Here is a 27,844-nt window from a genome sequence, read left to right as displayed (position 1 = left end):
AGTCTCCGAATAAATAATTCGGTATAACTCCAAATGTAATTTAATGGTACATAAATTATATTACAATGTTTGGTTTAGGCCTCAAGGGTTAATTTAGAGTTTAAGAGAAATATTTCTGTATGTACCGTCTAAGGTACATTTAACTTGGTAATTACTTTGCGATTACAGTAAACTTTGCGGTTTAGGATATAATATGTTTTAATACAAGTTACCGTTCCTTACAGAGGGTGCTATTTAGATTCTGATTTTTCGAAAATGTTTTTTTGATCTCCCTATTCGTTTATGTTATGATTATAGGAAGGTGCTTGGTGAATTTGCGGTTCGACACCAGAAAAACCACCGCCTTACCTATTTCTGCCTAATAACAGCAGTGTTAAGGTCTGTGTTCCACTTTTAAGGGTATGGGAGCCATACTTACCGAGGCGTAAAGACTCCTTTTTCCATGGGTGGTAGTAGCTACTAACTGTCAGTTGAATTATATGTTCTTTATCTACCCCAATATTATAAAAAATACAAATGTTAATTTTTTATACATATCTATCGTGTTATATAAATCGTGTTACCTCTTATTCAGAGATAGTTTTATTGCGTATTTACTGGGGTACTCCGCTCTACCCATAACTGGTTCACTAGCTTAAAGCTTTTGTATCAGTGGAAGGGTGGAACCGGTCGACATATATATACGATTGCAGGTAAAACATGTTCTATATGGGACCGACCCTGCAAAAAGTTACCTAATAAGTAAAATACTAGATTCATCTTAATAATTTAGCAAATTTACTTTGTTTTAAATCTCATAAACGTGTGCAATATCCCGCTACTATGCTCGTGCATGGATAGAGAATATAATAAAAAATAATCCTTCCAGTCCCCATAATCTTCTGAACAAACACTTATGAATTATTGAGCCATAAATATTACCTTACCATTGGGATGTATTCATAAATTCATAAAAACTTTTTTATTAAGCTCTAAGTACAAACTTACTGAAACTTTGACGTTACGCCAAAGAATAAAGCTTCGATAAAAGATCTGATGAATATTTACAATATACTTTACTCTATTTTTATAAGCGGTTCTTTGTAATGTTAATATTTAATTGTTTTAGCGAGAACCTTTCTAAGAAAGCTTTAATGAGTAAGCATTTTCCAGTTTTATGAAGTTTATTTTTATGTAAGTTATAAAAATAATTTTACTTTTTTATGAATTATTAGCTCTTTAGATTAAACAACAAGCCAAACCTATTATAAAATTATTATTTCTACAGGCCTACGGAGGCTGCCCATGTAGTCTCAGGGCCAGAGCTACGGTATTCTCTACCTGTCGTAAGAGGCGACCAAAAAGAAGCTAGCGGGGTTATGTAGGATTTTTATCGCACTAAAACCCTCCGGTGGCCGTGCTCAACGCTTGTTGGAGAACTTCGGGATCTCCGAGGGAACACGACCAGAGTTCTCCAAGCGCGATGCCCCGATCGGGCTCAGCCCTGGAGGAGCAGTTTTCGCTCCTCCCACACCATCTGATGTTCACGACGGTATGCAACCACACATACCGCCGTGCTTCCCGGGGACGCTTACTGGACGGACTCTTGCCGCCCGCAACCCCGGAAGCCCCCTTTCAGTTGCCTCTTACAACAGGCAGGGGTTACCGTAGCCCTATTTTAGTCCCGGAACTACAGGGACAACAGTAATAGGCCCTCGACGTACAATGAAAACTGTCATTTACAATATTTTTTTTAGACTACTACTGTATCGGAACGACGTTAACATAGTTTTTTGGACAAGTATTTGCACTTTACTATGTTTTTTTTATTTCTTTCTCATTCTCCCTCTCCACATAAATAAACTGAAACATAATTTTTGAATATGACTCGTCAGCAAGTTCATAGGAATATCAAGACGTGACATGGAATGGTGTAAAGAGATTAGTGTTGTCTGTTTTGCTTCGTCACAGGATCACTCATTCCTTATCCTTACGTTAAGACTTTAGGCAAAATAACGCGGCAACATTTAAATTTAGTTATTTTTTTTTAAACTAAAGTCTTACATGAAAATACAGATCTCTGAAATAAAAACATTCAGTGGTGAGTGAAGTAGGAAATTAGAAATACGACCCATACGGCGGAGCGGTCCCCATTATAGTCTGACACGAAGTGAGTTCCGGATTCTATCCTCGGCCAGACAAATATCTGAAGGTTGAATTTAGATTTCTGTTCTGGGCATGGTTATTTGTATTGGTCGTTATGTGTGTCCCATGATATAGGGAAAATCCTAGTGTGGGGTTTTGAGTGTAGAAAGCGGTTAATAAAATCATAAATATTTCTACTAGGTACCTCTAAATTTCAATAGCTAATACCATAGCTCATTGTTACAACGACTGGGATCAAATAATCCATTTTATACACAAGACTACTTTGAATAGTAAATAAATGCTCAACATTCAGCAATTTATGCGCTGTATAAACATTAACGGCTCCTCGTAATGTCAAGGAACGCTCCGTCCATTAGACGTCGTTGACTCGTCAGAAGTTTCAGCTCAGATGTAAACTTTACAGCCTACATTGTGAGCTAAGGTCTGTCTGAAACACTTCGAAATTTCAGTAAAGTGTTTATATTATTTAAAGGAATTAGGTATACTGGAACCTGTAATGTATAATTCAGAGTTCATAAATAAGTAATACGTCAATTGAACAATAAGCAAGGATTTATATAAGGGTGAACAATTAAACGAAAAATATAGTCAAGCTTATGATGATTCATACTCATAAGTGATTAAATGAAAACACATCTAAATTAATATCATATTTTAGGAGTGTAGGCTAAGAGTCGAATACTGAAAAGCTGTAAAGCAAAAATACAAAAAGATACATAAACATTTCTCCTATTTTTAAGTTCTAAAGTTGAATATCATACCGTAGCACATTGTAATGTCAATAACTCATTTTATTCACAAGACTACTTTGAATAGTAAATAAATGCTTAACATTCAGCAATTTATGCGCTGTATAAACATTAACGGCTCCTCGTAATGTCAAGTAACGCTCCGTCCATTAGACGTCGTTGACTCGTCAGAAGTTTCAGCTCAGACGTAAACTTTACAGCCTACATTATGAGCTAAGGTCTGTCTGAAACACTTCGAAATTCCAGTAAAGTGTTTGTATTATTTAAAGGTATTAGTTGCGCTCGAACTAATAATATATTCATAAGAGTTTGTAAATAAGTAATATCGCAAAGATTACGAAAAGAAAAACTTTTTCTGTAAGGGTGAAATATTAAACGAAGAATATATATATTTCTACCTAATAACAGCAGTGTTAGGCGCTGCTGTGTTCCGGTTTGAAGGGTGTGGTAAGGGAGACAGACTTTTCCGAGGCGTTCCAGCTTAGTCCTCAGGGGTAGCGGCGCATCTGTGGCCGACCTCAGGTAGGAATATCTAATCCTATCTGGGGTTGATTACAGATGTCCATGGGCGGCAGTAGCCACTTACCATCAGGTGGACTGCATGCTCGTCTGCTACCCTTATATTATAAAAAAAAAAAAAAAAAAAAAAAAAAAATATTCGACCTCACGATGATTCATAGTCACAGGCGATTAGATAAAAACAAATCTAAATTTATATATTATAGGAGTCTAGGTTAAGAATCGAATACTGAAACGCTGTTAAGCATAAATACAAAAAAAAATACATAAAAAAATCTCCTGTTTATAAATTCCAAAGTTCAATAATATACCGTAGCATATTGTACTGTCAATAACCCATTTTATTCACAAGACTACTTCGAATAGTAAATAAATGCTTAACATTCAGCAATTTATACGCTGTATAAACATTAACGGCTCCTCCTAATGTCAAGTAACGCTCCGTCCATTAGACGTCGTTGACTCGTCAGAAGTTTCAGCTCAGGCGTAAACTTTACAGCCTACATTATGAGCTAAGGTCTGTCTGAAGTACTTAAAAATTCCAGTAAAGTGTTTATATTATTTAAAGGAATTAAGTATACTGAAAGCAGTAATGTATAATTCAGAGTTCATAAATAAGTAATACGTCAATTGAACAATAAGCAAGGATTTATATAAGGGTGAACAATTAAACGAAAAATATATTCAAGCTTATGATGATTCATACTCATAAGTGATTAAATAAAAACACATTTCATCATATTTTAGGAGTGTAGGCTAAGAGTCGAATACTGAAACGCTGTAAAGAAAAAAAAAACAAAAAAAAATAATACATAAACATTTCTCCTATTTTTAAGTTCCAAAGTTTAATATCATACCGTAGCATATTGTACTGTCAATAAACCATTTTAGTCACAACACTACTTTGAATAGTAAATAAATGCTTAACATTCAGCAATTTATACGCTGTATAAACATTAACGGCTCCTCGTAATGTCAAGTAACGCTCCGTCCATTAGACGTCGTTGACTCGTCAGAAGTTTCAGCTCAGACGTAAACTTTACAGCCTACATTGTGAGCTAAGGTCTGTCTAAAACACTTCGAAATTTCAGTAAAGTTTTTGTATTATTTAAAGGAATTAGGTATGCTGGAACTACTAATGTATGGTTCGGAGTTCGTAAATAAGTAATATGACAAAGAATACGTTAAGAAAAGTTTTCTTTGAGGGTGAAAGGTAATAAGGCTAATGACATAATAATTATATTATAAAGGTAATATGATTCATGCTGATAAGTAATGAAATAAAAAAGAAACACTTAAAATATTATTATATATTGCAGAAAAACGGAACAAAAATGTCTCCCACGAAAGGATACCTACGCGCTAGCAAAGTATTTGATGCAAAACGGCATTTGTTTTCGCAAGATCCGTGTATTGTGAGCTAAGTTTTCGGTTTCAGTTTACTCAATATACAAGTAAATTAAATAGAAATCTTACATTAAGCGTCTTTTCGGCCTTTATATCTCTGATAGGCCTTAAGTACAACAATCAAATCCCTTTACTGAAACTAGTACTACAAACTACGAGTTTAAAGTAAATATTCTCCGTTTACGACTACTAATGTCAGGTATCGCCGGAGGACCATTAGCCGGCGTCACCCGGTAAGCACTTCATCTCAGACATAAAGTTTAGGGGCTTTGTTGTGAGAACTGGATCTAGTCTGAGACGTCATACTATCTTATTTTTATTAAAGACTATGAATCTTTTCATTCGCAACGCTCCAAGATATTTTAATAGCTCCTTTTTTAATTGAAGTAGCAAACAAGCATGTCACATGATGTAATATAGGAGCCACTGCCAATATAGGAGTAGCAGACGAGCGCCCATGGACATCTGTAATCAACCCCAGATAGAATTAGATATTCCTACCTGAGGTCGGCCACAGATGCACCGATACCCATGAGGACTAAGCTGGAACGCCTCGGAAAAGTATGTCTTCCTTACCACACTTTTCAAACCAAAACACAGCAGCGTTTACCACTGCTGTTATGAGGCAGAAATAAGGGTGGCAGTGGTGCCGCCGGAGTCACAAAGTGGAACCACAAAGGATTCTACCACTTTCAAATGATCAAAAGCTGAAGTTATCAGCAACTGTCGCTGGCTGTCGCCACTTTTCCTCAGCAACTATCGCCGCTTGTCGTCAGCTCGTGAGCTGTCGCTCGCATTTTAGCTCACTATTGCTCATGTGTTACCGTCCTTAGTGGTAATGTAAAGTAATGTCCTTCGTCCATTAGACTATAACACGTCAAAGGTGCTTCATCTGACGTAAAGTGTCGCTACGAGCACTAAATCTAGAGACGTTTTAGTATCTAGAGTTGTAATTCCCGAACGCATGGGGCAAACTGAAACTGCTAAGCTATCGGTAGTTACACGTGTTATTGTGAGTCAACCATAAAAGACAGACATATACTATACTGCTCTGCTTCTATTGATTGTAGCGTGATGAAAAGTATACTATAACCAGCTCAGGAGTATGAAAAATAATTGTACCAAGTTTCGTTAAAATCCGTCGAGTAGTTTTTGTTTCTATAACGGTTATACGGACAGACAGACAAAGAGACAGACCGACAGACAGACAGACAAAAAAAATTTTCTGATTGCATTTTTGGCATCAGTATCGATCCCTAATCACCCCTTGATAGTTATTTTGGAAATATATTTCATGTACAGAATTGACCTCTCTACAGATTTATTATAAGTATAGAAGTTGTTTTGTATTGTAAAAACTTAATGCGGAGGTTTAAATGAGATTGCTGAATCTTTAACATAATTTATATAAAAAAGGAACCACTTCGTAATCTTCTCAAGAACCATTTTCATTGATATCATGGGGTGGTATAAGAAATAATGCGCCGGACATCTAAAGGGCCAGCCAAATGAATATAATGTACAATCATATAATATCATCTGAACCAACCGTGGAAGCAAAACTTTAAGCTCAATAGGTTGAGGTTAAGTGGTTTAAAATTCAGTTGTAAAATTTAATCCGCACATACTAACAAATATAACGCAAACTAAACGAAGCTTCTAAAATATTAGGTCTAAACGAAGGAAATTAATTTTAACAGAATTTAATTTATAGATCTCTTTATATAAATACCTTTCACGCTTATATTTAAATCAGGCTATGAAACTTTGACTCTGAATGAGATTCGTTATTCTCCATTCAGCGATTACGTGATATACACTCAAACTAACGGACCATATTCTATATTTGGCGATGCCACCGTCATATCTATTTCAGCTTCATAATAAGTGTTTAGAGCTGATGTTTTCTGGTTTGAATGGTCACATACTAAGGAGTAAGTGCGACATACCTACTATCACAAGGCTTTTCAACTTATTGGGAACAACACATCTGTGACCTTCCACAGATGTGTTGTTGATTACGTGTCTTTACACGTAATGAACACGTAGGACACGTAATGCCTGGGATTATAGATGTCCATAGGCAGTGGCCACTCACAAAAAGATTCTTATAGCAACTGTATATAATTATAATAAGTTATGTTTATATACCTATTTTATGCGGTCGTTGATATATTCCACTTGTGTTTTAGTACCAAAGCTATTTCCTAAACAAACATGTACTTGTAAGCAAACACAAAAAGGTAAAAACAGCTCTATATAATTCCAGCTATTTATAGTGAAGCGCTGTATAGCCAAGATTAACTGTATATCAGGAAGTCAGATCATCAATCAAGCCTTACCCTCAACAGAGACCGCCCTGTGATTAGCGCCCTCTATTATCTACGATCACGAATACGAGCATACATCGCCATTGTTATATAGCCTTTTGTGTGGGCACAGGATTTTGGTCATGCACAGTATATTGGGCATATACCACGTAGTGCCGGTAATTCGTAATTCATGTATATATTTCCTTTATTCTTTGTAGATACATTCTCCAAATTTTGTTTTTATTAGATTACACCGCAAACCTATTTCTGTCTGAAGGTGGTAGAACCCTTTATGTTTCAACTCCGGAGTCACCACCTCAACACCTATTTCTGCCTAATAACAGCAGTGTTAAGCGCTGATGTGTTCTGATTTGAAGGGTGTGGTAAGGAAGACGTACTTTTTCGAGTCGTTTCAGCTTAGTCCTGGGGGGTAGCGACGCACGCGTGGCCAAACTCAGGTACAAATATCTAATCCTATCTGAGGTTGATTACAGATGTCCATCGGCAGTAGTCACTTACCACTTATCAGGTGGATTGAGTGCTTGTCTGCTACTCTTATATTAAAAATAATACAGAACTAGTAATTACTATAAAAGAAAAACCCACTTGCTTTAAACTGTAGCTTATAACACTCCCACCATTTAAACCAACCAAAATATTTTAAAATTCGTTAAGTCATTTTGGCTACAGGATGTGCCAAAGAATTATATAATGCTTCATGACTATTTCTCTACCCAATTGATTTATTTATAACTTTTTTTTTGTAATAATTACTTGTTATACTTTAACATACTGAAAGACAGGGAAAGAAAAATATTGAAAAACCATAAGTACCTGCTTCCAACATCAGCCTTACACACATCAATCAAACCTACGTTTAATCAACTCGCCCTATGATCAGGCGTTCAATTATTATCTGCCATCTCGCCCGTATCACGTATGTGAGAGCGGAACGAACAATCCTTCGCCCGCATACACGCACGATATCAAATTTTAATGCCCTGATGCTCACTTTTGAGATTGTGGCCCTGGCTCCTACAATGATACGGATGTTCTCTAAATATTTTAATGTATGGAGTAGGCTTATGTAAAGAAAATTACGCTAAATGCTTTATTAAACTGGCTTATGTATGAGAAGTAGCATTATTTATTTTAAAACGTAAAAAGAATCATGTTTTGCTAAAGTTGGATCTCTACCACGTATTTAGTAGTAGCAGTAGTAGGCAAAATTGGACAGATTGATTATTACTAATCGTCCGTTTTATCTTATATATAAAATTCTCGTGTCACAATGTTAGTTACCGTACTCCTCCGAAACGGCTTTACCGATTTTCACCAAATTTTATTTGCATTTTCAGTAGGTCTGAGAATGGGCTATTATCTGTTTTTCATACCCCTAAGTAATAAGGGTTGTTCACCCTTAACATTTTTTTATTTATACGGCAACACAACGTTTGCCGGGTCAGGTAGTATCGTATAATAGTAATTTTACAGGCTTAAGTTATACATGGTTAAACAAGAGTGTAGACGGCCAAATCCGAAACTTAAAATATAGGTATACAATATTTAAAAAGTACATCTTTATATATATATTTCTTATGTGCGTGTGTATGTCACTGAACTCCTCCTAAACGACTGGACCGATTTTGATGAAATTTGTTGTGTGTGTTCAAGGGGACTTGAGAATGGTTTAGATTCACAATTTAGTCCGTGGGAAAAGGTTTTTTTTAATATTTTTTTTAATTCGTAAGTAGTTATAGAATCGGAAACTATGCATTTGATCAAGTGATAATCTTTAGCAAAGTTGTTGTCCAAGAGCCCACGAGGGTTTGGGAGTTGGTAAGACCAATTTTCGACAGATGGCACCAGTGTCATTCCAATGCAGGTACAAATTTTCCGTTTTATGTATGTCATATTATTTCTCTAAAATGCGGGCGAAGCCGCGGGGACCACTAGTTATCTTTAAAATATTATGGCAATATTACGTACAAAATATTGTGTAAGTATATTACACCTACTTTAAAAGTTAATAAGAAAATGTGTAAAAATACAAATATTGCTTTTTAACCAAGTTAACTAGCATGTTTAAAAAGTTAAATGTCTAACACGAATTAATCAAATAATAAGCATGAAGACTTGACATAATATACTTTTAGTTAAATCCGAAAATGCTACTCTCTTTAACCTTCGCAATCGAAACCGTTGCATAAGAAATCCCTTCAATCATATTACACTTAACATACATACTAAGCTTAATTAACAAAACCTTTTTATATAAGTACTACACCAAAAATAAACCTTCACTTAAACGTGTTAACGGATTGCTACATATATTGCATATGTGCCTATAAAGCATCACTCACCAACGTTGGGAGTTCATCAGTGAAATCTTCTAAAAGGTGAGGTATTTTTCACGGGCTGTTTTTCGCTCCCAGTAACGCTAATCCATTCCACCATTTGGATTTATTGCCCTCGCCTACGGATTCTCAGGAAGTGAGCGTATAAAAAATAGCGTGTAAGTAATCAGGATTCCACTCGGGTGGAGTCCGCCATTTTGATTTTAGTCATGACTGAAGTTGTCGCATTGAGAAAGGGTGGGCGATATGCGAGTAAACTATTAGCAGATAATTAAACGGCATGCAAAATATGGCTAGTTCCTAAGAACAGAATTGTAATGGACCAGAGATTTGGATTCCAGACTTATACTCTAGGTAACTGACCATGTGACGTAACAAATTAATTCAAATTTTAATAAACGTCATAATTATATCAAAATTTTATTCGATCAAATCGTGAGATACGAGTATAAATGAATGAAATATATTTATTTTGTATAGGTCAACGGCGGCTCTTACAAACTGCCAGTTACAATATTGTCTTAAACTACTACCGAATCGGAATGTTGGAATGGAATGGAAATAGGATGTTGTAGCCACTTATGGCAGACCCATTATCAGGTACCTACTATATTACTACGAGTATAGAAACTTCAGGTTAAAATTTGTGTTTTTTAAATTCAAAAGAACTCTTATTCACATCTTCATTTTTCAATTTAGCTTATTGTCGACATCATTGTAACACGATTGTAATCAACAACATCTCTCTCGCTAATCTTTATTCGCTTGTGTTCCAACACGTCAGGCTACTCATGCGTGACTGAACTTTAAGCCTGCACTATGGAAGTTACATAGACGACATTTTTTACCTGGAGTACTTTAGCATTATGTCTTGTGCAACAATATTAGTAGTAATGAGGGTGACGATTTTCTTGTGGTTTGCAGCACTGAGTGGTTACAATCAGTTATAATTTTAATATAGAATTAGCAAACGATCATGCAGTCCACCTAATAGATATTCTGTCTGATGGTATTTGTTGCCCAGTGACATCTGTAATTAACCCCAGATAGCATTAAAAAGCACGTTAATCTAAATTGCACGTTAGAATGCTTCTTCATACATATAAATAACCCCCCCCCCCCCTTACTACATACATACGTAAAAAAAACGCTAAATACTGCTGTTATAAGACACAAATAGTTATGGCGACGGTACCCTCAGAGTAGAACCACGAATGATTTTACCACATTTAAAAATCCATCCATTCCACATCCACATCCACATCCTCTTTGTTTACCAATCCGTAAAATTGTGACCAAAGGACCAAAGTTATCAATCGAAGTATCCAACACACCTACATAGACTATAGAATCGGACGCCGAAATACAGGAGAAGTCATAAATAAATAAGTGCGAGAAAGGACCTGTTTTTAGATTCAATCGATAAGTAAATTTGTTGCTTATAACTTATGATGGATGTATTAGACTTGACAGTTTAATAATATATGAATGCTGTTTTACGGATGAATAATTTATGTAATGTAATTGAACAATTTATTTGTATATCGTCGTGAATAGTTACGCTTTATATTACGACTTGCGTGACACTGCGTTTTTTATACGGTCTACACGCAAAGATTACTGATTGGTTCCCTGGATAAATATCTCTATGATTTTGGATGTATCTTATAAATGTTTGAATATTCGTCTCTGCATTTGTCCATGGCTCCTACTACACTTGAAAAAGGTTGCTACGTAGCTACTGCCGCCCATAGACATTTTTGTAATTAACCTCAGATATGACAAGAGTCGTATCTGAGGTCGGCCAGAGATGCCTTGCTACACCTTAGGTAGCACCTAAGATAGAACGCCTCGAACAAGAATGTCTCTCTCTCCACGCTCTTGAAACTGTAACACAACAACGCTCAATACTGCTACAGAAACTACCGGCTGCTAAAAACCAATTGCTACCTCTGAAGTCAAACCACAAAGGGTTCGACCAACGTAAACTTAGTTATATAACTCAGGACACCCAAGAATAAATAAATCAATGTAAACCGAGCTATGCCATTTATTCCGCAAATAGCTCAATTACATTTCTAGGAAAAATACTATCATTAGCTAGAAAAGAAACGGAAAAATCATACCACTAGCGGATTCCGGTCCCATCGTCCTCGCTTTATTCATTTGTCTCCCGCCAGATGTCGCCATGATTTCCCCGGCGACCGCTAACTTGCTGCTTATTGCTTATGCGTTCCGTTTACTATTACGAAACAATATTGCTATTTCTGTTATTATTAAACTCTTTAGTTCTCTCAAAATTAGGAATACTAATATGACTTATTCTGTTTTTGTTGACGAAAACCTGATAATTAAACCCTTGTAATAATAACACTAATTTATTTTCAAATGTGCTTCACTGCCGCCCTTCTTGTGTTCCAGTAATGAATAATTATTTCTCCCAACACCTGGAATATTCCAGATTATTCTCTGATAGAAAATGTTCTTCGTCACAATATTCCAATGAGGATTGGTGAAGGAGGGTATGGGTCAAAGTTTTACTGCTGTTCATTGAGCTATTTGGACCGTGTTTAACTAAATTTGCTTCGTAATATGAAATCACTCAAATTTAGCCACCGGTTACCCATCCAATATTCAATTGTAATCGATCTATAAAATCCAGGGAGCTAGGGAGCTAGCTATGCGCGTTTCATAACGAAAACAATATGCCTAAAAGTTCTTCATAAAACTTTCGAAATTCTGTAAACTCTACCAATAATGAATGTATGAAATAGAAAGAAACTTGTATGTACAAGGAATACAAGAACTTTTAAGTACAACGTAATCGTCAAAATATAAGTACCAAGGCTTCAGACATTCTGAAGACGAGTTTTGAACAGGTACATACAAAGGACTACGCACATGACGTCACACGTCTTCCAGCCTAAAGAACTTCATGATAATACACCAAGACACGTGTAAGTAATCAAGGTATCTGCGTAACTTAAGGGGATTTTACGGTCTAGCGAATAAGAAATTCTACGTGAGTCTCTAGGAGTAAAATGAAAATATATGCGAAGAAATTATAAAAATAAATTTGATGCGATTGTATCAAAATTTAAGAGTCTCAGCTAGATACAGACCTCTCTTCGTTAACCCATTATTATCTCACTACACTACATAACTGCTGAATAAGTATTCAGTGTACCAAATACTATTATTTATACATATATTATAAGTATAATATATGTATAAATTATTTCAAAAGTTGTAATCCATATTCACTTTAGTAACGTCTATAATGTGTGACCAAAAATGTACAAGAGTGCTCATTTTAGAATTTTTTTCTGTTCGAAATAATACGATTGATATGAGAGAAAACTTTTAAGCATTAAAAGTAAAATTTACTATTAAAGTGAGTTGATTCATAAGTTAATAGTTTTCACTTTGTTCCTTTCTTCTCTGCGACGATAGCATTATTCTCTACATCGGCTTGATTAGAGGATCATACCGCGATTTGACACGGTACTACGACTCAAATCTACGTAATTTTGCTTGAAAATCGCTTAAGTAAAAGCAAAATTCTGGTATGACAGCTCCAATTGTTTACAATGAAGAACACAAGCCTGATAGACGTCATTGCTTCTAATGGACATCTGTAATCAACTCCAAATTGGATTTGTGACGTTGATCACAATTTAATGGAGTCTATTACAAATCTATTCCGTTACTTTAGTAAAAATATTAATCTATTCTATTTGTATTAATACGCAGTACCTGGATGTCTGAACTTCGCTATAATTGTTCGTTTAAAGCTATAGGATAGTTATATTAATTTAATAACTTGTTATACGCTTCCTATACTCTCAACCCCACACTAGGATTCCCTTAGTCGTGGATGTCATGGACACATTTATAGAGACATAAGCTCAGACTCAGAAATCAAAATTGATCATTTTGATATCTGTCTGACTGTCGAACCAAAGACCCTACGCGCGTCAAATCAGTATAGAGACCATTCCGCCATGCGGGTCGTATTAATAAATTAATAAATTAATTTATTGACAGTTAAAAGATTTAAATACATCTTTTGAGTTCCCTTTGAAACCTTATTAAAGTTGTTTTAGCTACTTCAAATATCCAAACTATTAAATATTTCATCTGAATATTTTATTAAACTACGAAAAGTTCGTGTAACGTAAAAAATATTCAAAAAGCAGTAACGTTCCTAACCTTCCTTAAATAACAAATCACTTTCCCAAGAAATTTCTTCCTCACGCCGCCGCCCAAAATGTGACCTCATTTCCTCGTACACCTGTTTCACCTTTATCGATAAAGAGTTGCGAGCATTGTAGCTTAATTTATGCAGGGACCCTTAATATACTTAGCCATGGAACTCTCATTTTTAACACTTCTAAGATCCTCTAAAAAGTTAAAAGATACTTATAGATACCATTTAGCCCCTCTGAAAGTGTGCAAGAAAGAAGAAAAAAGATACATCCATAATTAGTTACTTTAACATTTTAACCATAAATAATAAATATAATTCTATATTTGCCATATACATTACTTATTACTCGTATTAATATCTTAACGCTATCCTGATATTAGGCTTGGTAACAGAGATTTACTAATTACAGAGATTAGATACTAAAAACATATTTTTACTATACTTCGGAGAGTAATGTTTATCGAGGGTATGATTTTATGTATATCTCATTATCTGGCATTCTCCACAGCAAAAACGGATTAACTTATTTTAACTTATATGTGATTAGATTTTTGTTTTGATAATAATTGTATCAACACACTAGCCTAATTGTATATTTATTATTAACAATAACTCTCTTATCGCTTGATCGTGTACGGTAAGACACGTCAAGGCTTACACTCGTATGAGCTCTTTTTATGCCTTTGAGACATCTGAAATCAGCGTTCTGTGCCGTTCCCTATATCATCAGTCGGGAAACTACATGTTCCAGTTCCACAGCTCTTCGGGTTTTAATATGATGTACGTTTTTGGTAACCCTTCTTAGCAAATATTTTTATATCGCTGAACAAGAACCTTTTAGCTCATCTCAAACATAATAGGAATCCTAATCAGGATTTCTCAGGTCTACGTTAAAGGCTACGTCAAAATGGCTCAAGATTATTAAAATGTTACACTAGTATTACAAGACAGAAACTAATATTATACTGATGATATGTCAGTTACAAAACTACTGAGTTTTACGACGATAAAATGTTAAGGATTATGGGTTTTTCGAATAAACTGATTTTATTGTACGTTTTATATTACTTACAACAGTATTGTAAATAATGAAATATAAATTGCACATAGGTATCTACAAAAAAAAAAAATTAACATAACTTACAATTCACCGATACTTCAAGTAGTTTTTAAATAAAAAAAATGATTACGTGAAGATTAAAGTAAGAAACTAAGAAGTCTGAGATATTATTTTGTACCACTCCTGTAAATTGTCAACATGAACAATATTACAAGTTATAACCTAGATATTTTGGGACTTTGCTTTTCTTTCATATATTTCCCTTTTGGTGTTTTTATTATAATGAATAGGCCACTGCAACATTACAAAAATATGAGGTGATTTGTCAAAATTACGTTTAACCTTCACTGCGGTACAGACAAAGGGGGTTATTTGTTATGGAGTCAAACCCTTACATTTCGCGACCTTGTCTGGCATTAAATGCGAAACCTGGGAACAGTGGTTTGCTGTGTGAGTTGTCACATCGCTGTTTAGGTTTATGTACCTTTACCTAAACAAAACTTCTACCTAAACTAAACCAAACTTGGTTTGACACAATTTAAAAGAAATATGACATATAATCTGCTAAAATTTATTTATCTTTCCAATAATTAACTTTTAATATTTTAGAGAGATACGAGTCTGTCCCGTCTTTTCTATGAGTCAGCTTTCACTCAATACTTCAATCGCCTATTTTATTATTCTAAGATGTACGTTTCAAATAACATAATATCTCGAATACAGCGTGATTTTTTTAAATTCTCCTGGAATAACACTGGCATAAAAACTCGGTCGTCGTGTAAAATAAATGGAGCCGTAACACTCTTTACATTTATTGTTTTATGGGTGTAACATGTAACAAAAAAGTCACATAAATACAACTTAAACAAAACTTGGTTTAGGACTTGAATGGTCTATTAGTGATGGTGATTAATTTACGTCGTATTACTTATAAAGTTTGACGTTAGCATTGAAACTTATGAGTTCTACAGGCTATCACAACTAATTAACATTGTGTATATGAATTTAAATAGATGTTTGTAAAACTTACCTATTTTAGCATGTGTACAAGTGAAGGAGATGACACAAACGAGTGTCAGAACCAGGTTAGCGGTCTTCATTCTGGATCCTTTTAAGTCATCTTCGGGTGATATCTGTAAAAAATAAGAAATATTTATTTCCTAACTGTGAAAATATAAGGAGCTCTATTTTTATGCAGATTCCCAAAGTAGAGTGTATCTTTGTAAAAACCACTTTTTTGGCGTAAAACACTTCTGCGTCAAACAAATCATGGATACCTTTGGATTGGAAGGTATGGGAAAATGGCGTTCTTGGACCGATTTTACTTCCAGCACAACATTTCCAACAAAGCTTATTAAATAATGTAACAACCATATCATTATAAATAAATCTTTTCTGCATTTGTTTGTTAGCAAAAGAGCTTCTTTATAACTTATTTTTTTAACATTTAATCGACTTATAGATTGATAATAATTACATGAAATTACCAAATTCAACAATATCATAAACAAATCTAAATGAATCTTTAAACCTATAAACAAACAATAAAAACAGGATTCATAAAAATACAATTTTTCTAAGGTTTACCTAATAAAGGAGCGTAATATATTCTCAGTATTCCGTCACTCTTTTGTTCCGTCGCCCTATTATCTTTTTTTGCAAAATACCTATTGTTTGCGCGACGTAACGATTTCCCGACGGCAAATGGGAATGTCATAGTTCCCACCTACGTTTATTTGGACTAATGCTTTGTTTACGATTTCGCCTTGACGGCGGTGATTTGTCAAAATTATATTCGTTTTGGGTGTGGTTTAAGGGGGTTATGGTCCACTATTGGGTACCGTATATAAACCACGGAGACCCAAGGGCCAAGGAGGATCCAAGGATTCCACGGTGATGCAAGAGGGAGTGTAGCTTTTTGGAGCATGAAATGATGATGTTGTTGAAATTTGGAAGTAAACTCTGATTTTTAACACGAAAAAATCTAGGATTCTGAAAGAGGTCCGCAAGCGTGGTTTTGTCGACCGCTGATTTAAATAATGTTAAATGAAGGTTGCCATCAATGTCTGTTTTAAGCTGAATTAAACAAATATATATGAAAACTTTCAAAGGTTGTATCATCATCCAGTTCAACTGTGCCATGCCTATCTACGCTATAAACCAGCAGTTTTGCCATAACGAGTAGTATTTAGAGCTACTGGGAACATTGAATTTCGAGATTATCTCACTCCTCAGGAAAAACATCTGTCGCCGATCTTATGTAGATCGCCATTTCCACTTGTTGGTTACATATGTCTATCATCTATCAGGTAACCATCAGGCGGAGTTTCTTTCTACTCAATTACATACATAAATGAATAAAGGAAAACCCATGTAGAATACATTTAATATTGTTATAATATTACTCGCCACGATATGCGACTTATAAATTTCATGTATGTAAAATACTCATGAATATTAATACGGTCGGTCTGAGCCGACTATCGTATGACTGCTTTATTGGGGCGATTCTACCAACGAAATTGTTTCACTGTAAGCTATAAGCGAATCACCACGAAGGCGATGAACTGCCATTGTATTTAAAACTACTGGTTTTGTTGAAGAAATATCCGTATTTGTTTTATAATTCCAATGTGCACTTATAGCTAGTTACTGATTAAGCATGTGTAGTTACATAGTGTAAGTGTTACCACTTGCTAAAGTTGACCGTGGTCTTTTTATGCACTGTGAGAAGAGTTTTAAACCTCTGACTATACATACATAATTCTCATAATTTCCATGGACTAGTGGACAATATTATGTTAATTTTTATTTTTTGGCTTGTTTCTTGACCTTAAGTTGCAACACTGTCAACGGCAACACCGTGCAGTCAATTAAGAACGTACTTTTACTTCACGTTACTTCACTTCACTTCACGTCGTTTCTCAGAAATATTTTTCTTGGTCTTTCGATCATGTAGTTTATCGCTACTATTCTTTAATGAGACAAGAGCACAAATTATGCAATAAATATATAGAGAGACATTGCACTCCATAATGAGGCCTGAACAGGTGCTTGAATCCGGTATCGTGTGGAAACGTGAGCAAAAATCTGCTGGATGATGCCACTTTACGTATGAGTTCATTATGATGTGCGTCATATGTGTAAGTAGTCATGTAAATTTGAAGAGACTAATTGTGGTTGTCGCCATATGGTGTTGTCTAGATGTATGCGTATGGTAAAATATATAAATAGTATGTATGGTTTGTTGGTATATGATTTTGTAATATAAAGGTATTATTATGTGAAAAGAACATGAGAACATGAGAAATTTATCTCCGCCTATAAACTGCATTTTATTTTGGCGGATAATCCAACAATATACATAAATGTTTTTTTTTTATTTGTATGATATCAAAAATCTAGAGAACTGCCCGCTTTAGTTAAGTTCACAGATACCCATGTACTTCTCAGCCTAAATGATCACTATTTAGAGTAATTACTGGATTATTCTTTAAAGAAATTCAAGGAAGTCTAATTTCGATTCATTATAATTAGACCAGTGCCGAAGCCTTTAAAAATGGTAAAAAATGAAAAAAAATTACAATAGAATGAAACCCATTGGAAAAGGAGGGGAATATGATCAAAATGAAAGGAAAAATAAATTACGGTCGATCCGAGTTCGGGAAGTGGGAGGGGGTGAGTTTTTAAGGGTAAAAAATGGTTTATCTTGATTTCCGGCTAATCTACACGTCCTATGCGAAAAAGTTCAATGGCAAAGTTGTAGGTAATAAAAAGATCTACAACTTTGCCAAGATAAACCATTTTTTACCCTTAAAAACTCACCCCCTCCCACTTCCCGAACTCGGATCGACCGTAATTTATTTTTCCTTTCATTTTGATCATATTTCCCTCCTTTTCCAATGGGTTTCATTCTATTGTAATTTTTTTTGGTTTCAAAAATTATCGACCCTGGTCTAAATATAGGTTACTCTAGAATGATAGAAAAGAATAGTAAGGGTTTGTTTTTAAATTAAATTTAGCTTCGGGAAAAGGATGGTACGGCCGTGCCGCTTCTTTTGGCTCGACTTGGCGGAGGCACTGCCGTGCCTCCAGATAATAATTAAATTTAAGAATTCCTCGCCAGACTGACAGATAACGAATATTACTACTTGAATTAAATTAAATAATAATTAAATTTAAGAATTCCTCGCCAGACTGACAGATAACGAATATTACTACTTGAAATTTTGTAAGTTCTATTATAGATACAGACATGAAACATTTACTAAACGCTATAGTTTCCACGAATCATTTAACAGCTGATTCTAGGAATAATTTTAATTCCCCACTTAGAAGTAACAAGCATTCATACTGAAAGAAACATTTTAGTAGGAAATTATTCGAACGAGCTCGTTCTAAAAGCTCATTAACCTCCATTTAAAGTAATTAAATTTGCTGAGCGAATAGAAAGAATTTCATGTGATGTTTCGCTCGGTACCTCTTATTTAAATTAGGCTTAATGTAGGCAACTCACAAAATAAATATTTAACAAGTAATACTTCCTTTGATGAACCTGATCAGTCTACTCCTGACAAATATATTTTCATGAATATCGCGATTAAGGTTTCTGGATCGACGTTATTAAAGTCATCTTTTTAAAAAACCTTATTTAATGGAAATTATACTATTGTATACTGTATATATAATGTTCCCATTATATACAGATTGACATCAACATGCATACAAACTTCCATTAATTGTTGTAAAAAAGTCAACATTTTTATGAATACCAATAAATTCTATAACATGCAAGATATGAATAAAATGTTTTATGTTGAATCGTTTGGCATTATTATAGAAACATTACATTAATGAAAACATATTTATAGTAAAAAGCATATGCCTTTTAAAAGTATTTAAATAAATTTCACATATTAACCATGCTCTATTAACTGACAATCTACCGATCTTTATAAGCTACTCGTATGTGGTGACAAATTGCATCATTATCATTTAATTCAATACAATAATCTGTAATATATTTAAACAAAGAATAAATTCTAACATTACAAACACATTTTTCTACATAGCAGACGTAAAACTTTATCAATTCGCTCTCAAACCCAATTTTAGTTACCCAGCTTAATCCGCACATCGTATAGTTCCAAAAATACAGCGAAATCCAACAGTTTCTGTAGCAACAAACGAATAGATTTGCTTAGTTTGGTCCGATTTATACGTGGACGCAGAAGAATTCAATTTCCTGTACTAGAGTCCGTAGCGTGGCTTTACATAGGATTACCGGTGTAGTCTTGCCGACTGGAAGGGTCAAGTTGGAAGCGGGAACCATTTTAAATATTAACGGTATGAAAATTTACGGTTAAATTTTGAAAGTTATTTGTTTTGGTTTCATTTTCTAATGGTGAGCGAAGTTTTGCAGGTCAGAGATAGCTTTTCTTCTTAAATATGTCTAATGTCTATCTTTGTGTGTGCATAATATGTTATGTTAATTTAGTTTTACATATGAAGATTATCTTTGAAACGAATTTAATTTCAATGGTCCTTCGACATTAGACTGACTCTTTGTCTGGATTTACACATTCAAAACTCTTTTGGAAATCTCACAAAAAACTCAAACATTTCAATTTTTATCACCGTGAAGTAATTGGTAATTATTTTTTAAATTTCGGTTATATTTAAAAAGCAGTTATAATACCGGTAATATATAATATTCAGATTTAAAACTACAGATTAAAAAATATTTTACGTTTATAAATAACCAATTCTACAGATAACCCAGCTATAAGGGGGTCTACGGCGTAGCATGTCTACACGTAGCACGTAGCACGCAGTGTAATCGTCTGTTATCGTAGCATAACGTAGTTGTACATAAAATGTGCTGCTTTAACATACTTAACTAGATGGAGATTGCGACATCGTTCGTGTAGAAACTGTAGAATGTAGACTAAAACATATACCTAGTTTGTAATTTGAATAAAATGTATTTTGCATGTGGATAATTATAATAACTTGCAGTGCATATAGCATCAACATTAGGTACCTACGATTATTACAAGGATCGTAAATATATGAAGAAATTTAGGACGTCGGGAGTTGTATCGGTGACCGATAGTGGGTAAAAATCATAATTATATTTATGATTTGAATGAGACCAATAATCTGCTGAAGCAGAGGTTTATACACATGGTGGTATTTCTCCACATTGAAGGTAATATCGGATTGTGGGAGAGAATCATACCAGTGGTCTGCAGTGAGATATGTAAAAAGTTGCAGCTATAGTAAATATAATAAAATATTTAGAACGAACAACATAATAATAATAAATTTGAAATTAATAGCTATATTATATAACCAAGAAAAATCTTATACAAAAAGCTAAGGATAATTTATTACATCAATTCAATAATTTCCGACAGACCTTCATAAGAAGTCTAACTCCGTACTTAAATCATTTCATTTCCTTTTTACTCTTCCGCTTAAACCTAGACGGCATTATTAATGCCAGAGTAATGAGCGTTGCGGTAAATCAAAAATGTATTAACGTTTATTGTTTGTTCAATAAAGTAATGCAATAGTGCAAAAAGGAACTACCATTGATGAAGTATTTGCGTGTTGCCATACGACGGTTTATTATAATCTCGGGCCATGAATGCGTGATTCACGCATGCTTGGGTACGGTTCAGTACACGGTTGTTTTGTGTTTAACTTACAATGTTTGTAATGTATATTTTATAATACGCTAAGACGTTTCGAGGACACATAACCTTGTTGTTCGACTCCAGTAGCACAAGTAACATAGAAATTTCTACCTTATAAAAAACTGTGATTTAAAAAAAAATAGTTTATTTTTATAAAAAACATTTTTTTAATAGGAATAGCAGACGAGCAAGCAATCCATCTGACGGCAAGTGGCTACGGCCCCCCGTGGTCGTGTTTAATTACCCCAGATAGGATTAGATATTTCTATCTGAGGTCGGCCACAGATGAGCCGCTACCGCTGAGGACTAAGCTGGAAACATCTCGGAAAAGTATGTCTCCCTTACCATACCCTTCAAAGCAGAACACAGCAACGCTTAACACTTATGCAGTTATTGGTGTCTTGATGGTGTCGCCAAAATCGAACCACAAAGGGTTCTACCACCTTCAAAATAAGATAAGATACTACTTTACCATAAGACTTATACGACGTGCTGCCCAAGCTGGCGAACGTCGCCGATGGTTCACAGCACGGGCTGCGCTATACTGCCGCTTGTGTAAACCTTACCATTGATGTCACGGGTAGCTTAATCAAACGTCAGAAATCAACCTCAGGTAGAACGTCAATTCTACTTCGGGTTAATTACATTATAATTTCTTTTGGAAAATACATCAGTAAAATCTTACTCTAGGACTAAGGTTTGTGAAACATGGCTTACGAAAATAATTTTTCAAGTATCTATTAATTCAGGTAATATATTTTCGTTATATTAACATTTGTAAATAATGTAAATGTAAAATAAAATTTCTGTCCGCGTCTAAAAATAATCCGCAAACCAATATCCCAAATTAGAAAATTTATTTCACCCACCTCCAGGAAACCTGGAATTATAAAAGAATAAAGATGTGTTGTGTACATAATTTAAAAAGCTTTCCGAGAAACAATAAATAATGAACAGCGAATGGAGGCTAGAAAATAATAAAACTGTAAATCATTTCTTCGAGTAAAACACTTAGAAATAATTTATTATTCCTGAGGTATTTTTTACAATGGCGAGGTAATTTTCAGTCGACTCGATTCTCTAGAGATGTAAAGTTTGAACGGTAGAACGGTAAGGTGTCGGGAATTAATAATTCAAGAGGATAAAGGTATGGTAATAGTAATAAGATTTATAAGCTACACAATATTATAAATTTTGCTACAAAATAGTATGTTTGTGTGAGTTAAATAGACTTTTATTTTTAGATAAATATTTCATATTAAAATACACATGATTTATAAATATTAAAGTCAATACGATTTGTTTAATTAAATGCCTCGTGTAAATATGTTTGTCTTGCCATACCTATTCTTTAGACCAGAATTAAATATTGCTTAATGCTACAGAAAATAAGGCACAATTAATAATAATAAAAATAATTAATAAAGCATAAGTTGGTTATATTGCCAAGAGCTGAACTGAACTTGTCTCATTTGTTGGAGAATACATAGTTTAAATAGTTGTGCAGCTACATCTGCGGATACCCACATACCAATCGATAGATCTACAGTTGATGACCATGATCGACTTTAATCCACTTCAATCGATAAGTATTCTAACTTTAATTGCTTGACGAAAACCGGAACGACAACCGCACAACTGACGATCGAAATGGAATGATCAATCCTACCATCGATCGATCGTGGGCACCTTACTAGAGACTTATTTTCAAGTGGATTAAATACATATGAAACATATATACATATGAAAGGATTTAAGATGGAGATATATGAAAGTACCAAAAATAATCAGTATATAAATAAGTCTTCTACCGTTATTGTAGTTTGTTGTTTTGTATTCAATAATTACATTAAAAATAAAATCTAATTACAATGCGGGAAGCTTTGCCGGGATGCAAGAAACGATACATAAAGGAATTAAGCGTCCAATTTAAGAGATTCTGTATAAAAATGTTCTGTGCAAGGAAAATCGAATGAAAGGTCAGATAAAAAGTAATGCAAATGACTAATATGTTAGTATTACACAAAACTGAATACACTACGATTTAATCTAGTCGACATCGAATGTATATACAAACACATCCAAACTAAAAGTGATAAAAAACTAATACAGTATTTCAGTACACAACAGCATAGCAGTTATTATTTTCCTGCCAACAGATCAATAGTTTCGTTTTGTAATAAAAGTTTCCAAAAATGTTCTCAAAAAATTATAAAACAAGGGTTCACATTTATTTATCTGCGGCGGTATCGTCGAATCCATTTCTAACACGAAAACAAAAATGTAATACTACTGTGTTCCGATTTTAAGGTTATTTCAACTTAAGGCAGATCCTCTTATAAGTTGTGCAAATTTACTACTCAGAAGAAACATTGTCTATATTTGAGGAACTGATTACATATGTCCATGGGCAGCAAAGACCACTAACTACCAGATAAATCGAATGCTCGTTTTCTACAAGCACTTATATTTAACAAAAAAGCTATAAAGCTGGAATCCAAATAGGATTCTCTACCTGCGGTCGGTCGCAGATGCGTTGTTCTCCCTGAGTATTAAGTAGGTTAGCCTTATTACGTCATTCTACCCTCCTACGTGAGAAACCCTTGCCCGTTTAACTTTTGTCCGTAAATGCTAGTAACCATGACATGAAAATCAAACATTTTCTATTACTAAATTCGGCTGCGTACCGCCTACGTGTTATTTGTATTGTAAATCCCTTTATACCTATAAATAGTATCCTTTAAGTTAGGTCTCCACAAATACGTTTAACATGTACAATTGTACAATTAATATGAAAGTACAGCTTATATGAAAAATTTGGATACGCAGTATCAGGTTAGAAACCATTATATAATTTAAAGATGAACACCGCCGTTAAAAGGTGGTAGAATCCAATATGGTTCGACTCCGGCGTCGCCACCGCTATACCTATTTCTGTCTAATATCAGCAGTGTTAAATGCTGCTGTGTTCTTGTTTGAAGGCTGTGGTAAGGGAGCCATACTTTTTCGAGGCGTTAATTAGTTCTTAGGGGTAGCGGCGCATCTGTGGCCGACCTCAGGTAGGAATATCTATTTCTATCTGGGGTTGATCACACATGTCCTTGGGCGGCAGTAGCCACTTACCATCAAGTGGACTGCATGCTAATCTGCTACATTATATAAAAAATCTGTCATATATACTAGCCTTTATAAGCCACACAGACAGCAGGAAACTAAACTAAACTATAGACTACGGAGTTAATAAGCGGTGATGATAATGAACATTAATACTCTAGGCTTTTAACTTTTGACGGAGCCTGCGTTTCTGTTGATCCGCTTATAGCCATGATATGAGGATAACCGAACAATCGAAGGGTTAATGTAAAAGTAGTTTTGATCGGAAGCCATATTTTGCGGAAAAACTTTGGGCCGTGGTTTTTGTTAAATTGAAACAAGCATCTACTAGATGGTACAGTCTATTTAAGATGATAGAAATAATGCTTTTCGACGGGGAGAATCCGCTGCCACGCCTATTTCTAACGCATTCTTTTGTTTCAGTGGAAGGGCATGGATGCCGGTGGGCTCGCATATGGGATGACATCATAGTATTCAGGGGTGGCTACGAACAATCTAGTAAGCGTGCATGCAAATCTTTGTTTACTGCTTCACATGTTTAAAATGACATAGACAGTACGATATGTTAGGGTTGCAGAGGTTTCAAATTCTTCCAATGCCAATGATCATGGGCGACCATGCACATTTAACAGTAAGTAGATTACAAATTAATTTACTACTACAAGAAAATACAAGTTATAGTACAAAAATAATTTTGAAACCAAAATTATTTAAATGAGTACTTTGTTCTCCTCAAAAGCAGTCCATACAAATCTCCAACCAACAGCAAAACGAGTAAGAAAATCGTGGAATTTATTACCCGATCAATTTAAGCGTTTCCATTACGTAAATGTAGGACACAAAAAAAAACTTTCATTTAAATGCAAGAATTTTCAAGCCTTTTCATAAAATGTTTCCCGTATCACGTTATTCGCGTAATTGAGGTCGTTGGGCAAAAAATGCAGGGCCATTAAAAGTTTAAAGACCGATCAGCGATCGCTGTATTAAATCGGCGTCATTACCAGCTTATAGGCCCTTGTTTCACCGTACGAGAGGCAGAGAGTATTAAAGAAATGAGTATTGATTTTAGTTCTGTATACTTCACTTACCTAATATTAGTGATTTGTTGTGAAAATATTTGATATGTAAGTAAATCTATATATATAAAAGCGAAAAGATACTAACGTTCAAAATGTATTAATCAAGGTTTTGCCTAAACTACTAAAGCTGCAATCATAAAATTTGGAATATAGCTTCATTTTATAATGTAGATGCGCATTAAGAACGGATTTTTTATATTCTACCGTTAAGGGGGTTACATAGGGGTTGAAAGTTACTATGAAAGTATGTCAATTGAAAAGCAAACTCGATGATAATTCATATTTAGCTTTCTGATTTAAAATAATAAAAATCTAATAAAGAGTTTTTCCAAAATCAACTCTTAAGGTGGTTGACAGCTTGTAAAAGCATAAAAGGTGAAAATATATTCATCGCTACATCACTTTAAGTAAATTTTCCCCTTTTATTCTTGAGATGTAAGGGTATTCCACATATTCGATATGTTCATCTCTAAAATTACGTGTGGTTTGACAATTTGAATATCTTTACTAGCTTTAATTAAAGAAATGATTAAGCCTTAAATGATAAGAGTTAAAGTTATCTATGAGGCTATTGAGTTAATATTACCAATCTATACTTAGCCAACGTCACGAAATACATTCCAAAATCATTTTATTCTGAAACCATAGGTGTTCTGCGACACCTACACCTAGGCCTACACCAACCTACACCTACGATAAAAAAGAGGAATATTTTATGAAAATAATATTAATATGAAAATTGAAATTTAATCTGATTTTGGGCTAAATATAAAACACGCAAAAAGTTTCATAAACTCACTCGTAAATTAAAGTAGAAAGATAATTTGAGTCTCATGAAATAATTTCGCAATATTTTGGTCATTTTACAACTCATTTTTCGGAACTAATTTAAGTTTGTTTTATATGCTTTAATGTGTACCTTACTATTTAAACATGTCAAAAGCAATCAAGTCTTATGTTGTTTTATTTTTACTTAATTGTATGGATATTATCATTAATTGAAACCATTTAAAATTGTAAATATATAAGAACAAAGTATTTATATTACTTCTATGATAATAAATACTAAAAAAATGTGTGTGCGTATTCGAGTTTCTTATGTGCGACTTGGATATTTGCACTTAGACAACTATTTAACTATGTACTAGGTTATGTTGAATTATGTGTGTTTATCAGTTAAAATCGGCACCATTTTTTTTCACAGTCAATAATCGACTACAGTTTCATAATACTCATATACTTAATTCAAAAAACTTGTTCTTACAACCACAAACAACAATTTTCGGGTCTTAATAAAAAATTAAAACTATTGACTGGTGTGAAACTAAATGAAACCTTATATAGATAGGGGGTGCGTAAGCCTTACGCATGAGTAGGTTTGTGTTCATTCAGCCATCACCAACACCCCTAGGGATGAATCTCGACACTACCCTCAAAGATCCAGACTTGCTGATTTTGCGCTAAATTTAGAAGGGGTGAAAATTCTTTATCGAGTAATGAGCGTTCACGTTAAGGCGGTCAGCGAAGGGTGCTAAATGTCTAGTCTACTTATCGTCCAATTGATGTTACTGCTGCTCTTGTAAGGGACGTTCTAACATTGGTATGAAAGGCTGATATCTGTACAAATAAAACCATAACAAAACTCAATGATTTACGAAATAATACATTTTGTCTACCTAAATTTCTGAAAAGGATTTTTTATTATGGTGTTTATGTACCTTAATATTAAAGTTGCCTTAATTATAACTTAATTATCATATGTGTCTTCAAAATCCATAAGAATTACATTAATTCCATACAAGAAGGTAGAATTGTCAGTTATTAAACGCCTTAGCTTAAAAATAACATATTTTATAATAGATATGTATAACGTAAAATTCTACCATTTTACTATAGCAATCATGCTAATGTAATGTTGTAATGTGCTTCGCACACTCATGTTTTGCCGAGTTACAAAAATAACATCCAATACGTATACTGCACTAATATTTTAAAACTGTTCAACAGACTAACCCAATTTACAGTTAAACCAATTTCTCATTTTAATTTAATTATTTCTATCACAATATTGACACTTTCCTTACTCCCCGTTAACGAGTAAAAATGCAAAAGCAATTTAATTAGTTCAGCTTTTATGGGGCTCATTTTTAAAGTCAATATAATTACACCCCGAGTCAATTTAGCCGTA

General features: G+C 34.2%; 1 protein-coding gene across 1 annotated transcript in view; it reads right to left on the bottom strand.

The window, feature by feature from the left end:
- LOC140750445 (cyclic GMP-AMP phosphodiesterase SMPDL3A) overlaps positions 1-27,844 on the bottom strand; it is an 89,264-nt gene that overhangs the window by 39,982 nt on the left and 21,438 nt on the right. Inside the window, exon 2 of the mRNA XM_073083970.1 lies at positions 15,793-15,895. Within this exon, the coding sequence (XP_072940071.1) occupies positions 15,793-15,862 (70 nt within the window). The 5' untranslated portion in view covers positions 15,863-15,895. The remainder of the gene's footprint in view (positions 1-15,792; positions 15,896-27,844) is intronic.

Source organism: Epargyreus clarus, unplaced genomic scaffold (assembly GCF_041222505.1).
Source record: "Epargyreus clarus isolate Ecla_fem2 unplaced genomic scaffold, WU_Ecla_fem_2.2 ptg000019l, whole genome shotgun sequence".
Lineage (NCBI taxonomy): Eukaryota > Metazoa > Arthropoda > Insecta > Lepidoptera > Hesperiidae > Epargyreus > Epargyreus clarus.
The sequence above is the reverse complement of the archived record's forward strand: the minus strand, read 5'-3'. Positions and strand labels throughout refer to the sequence as shown.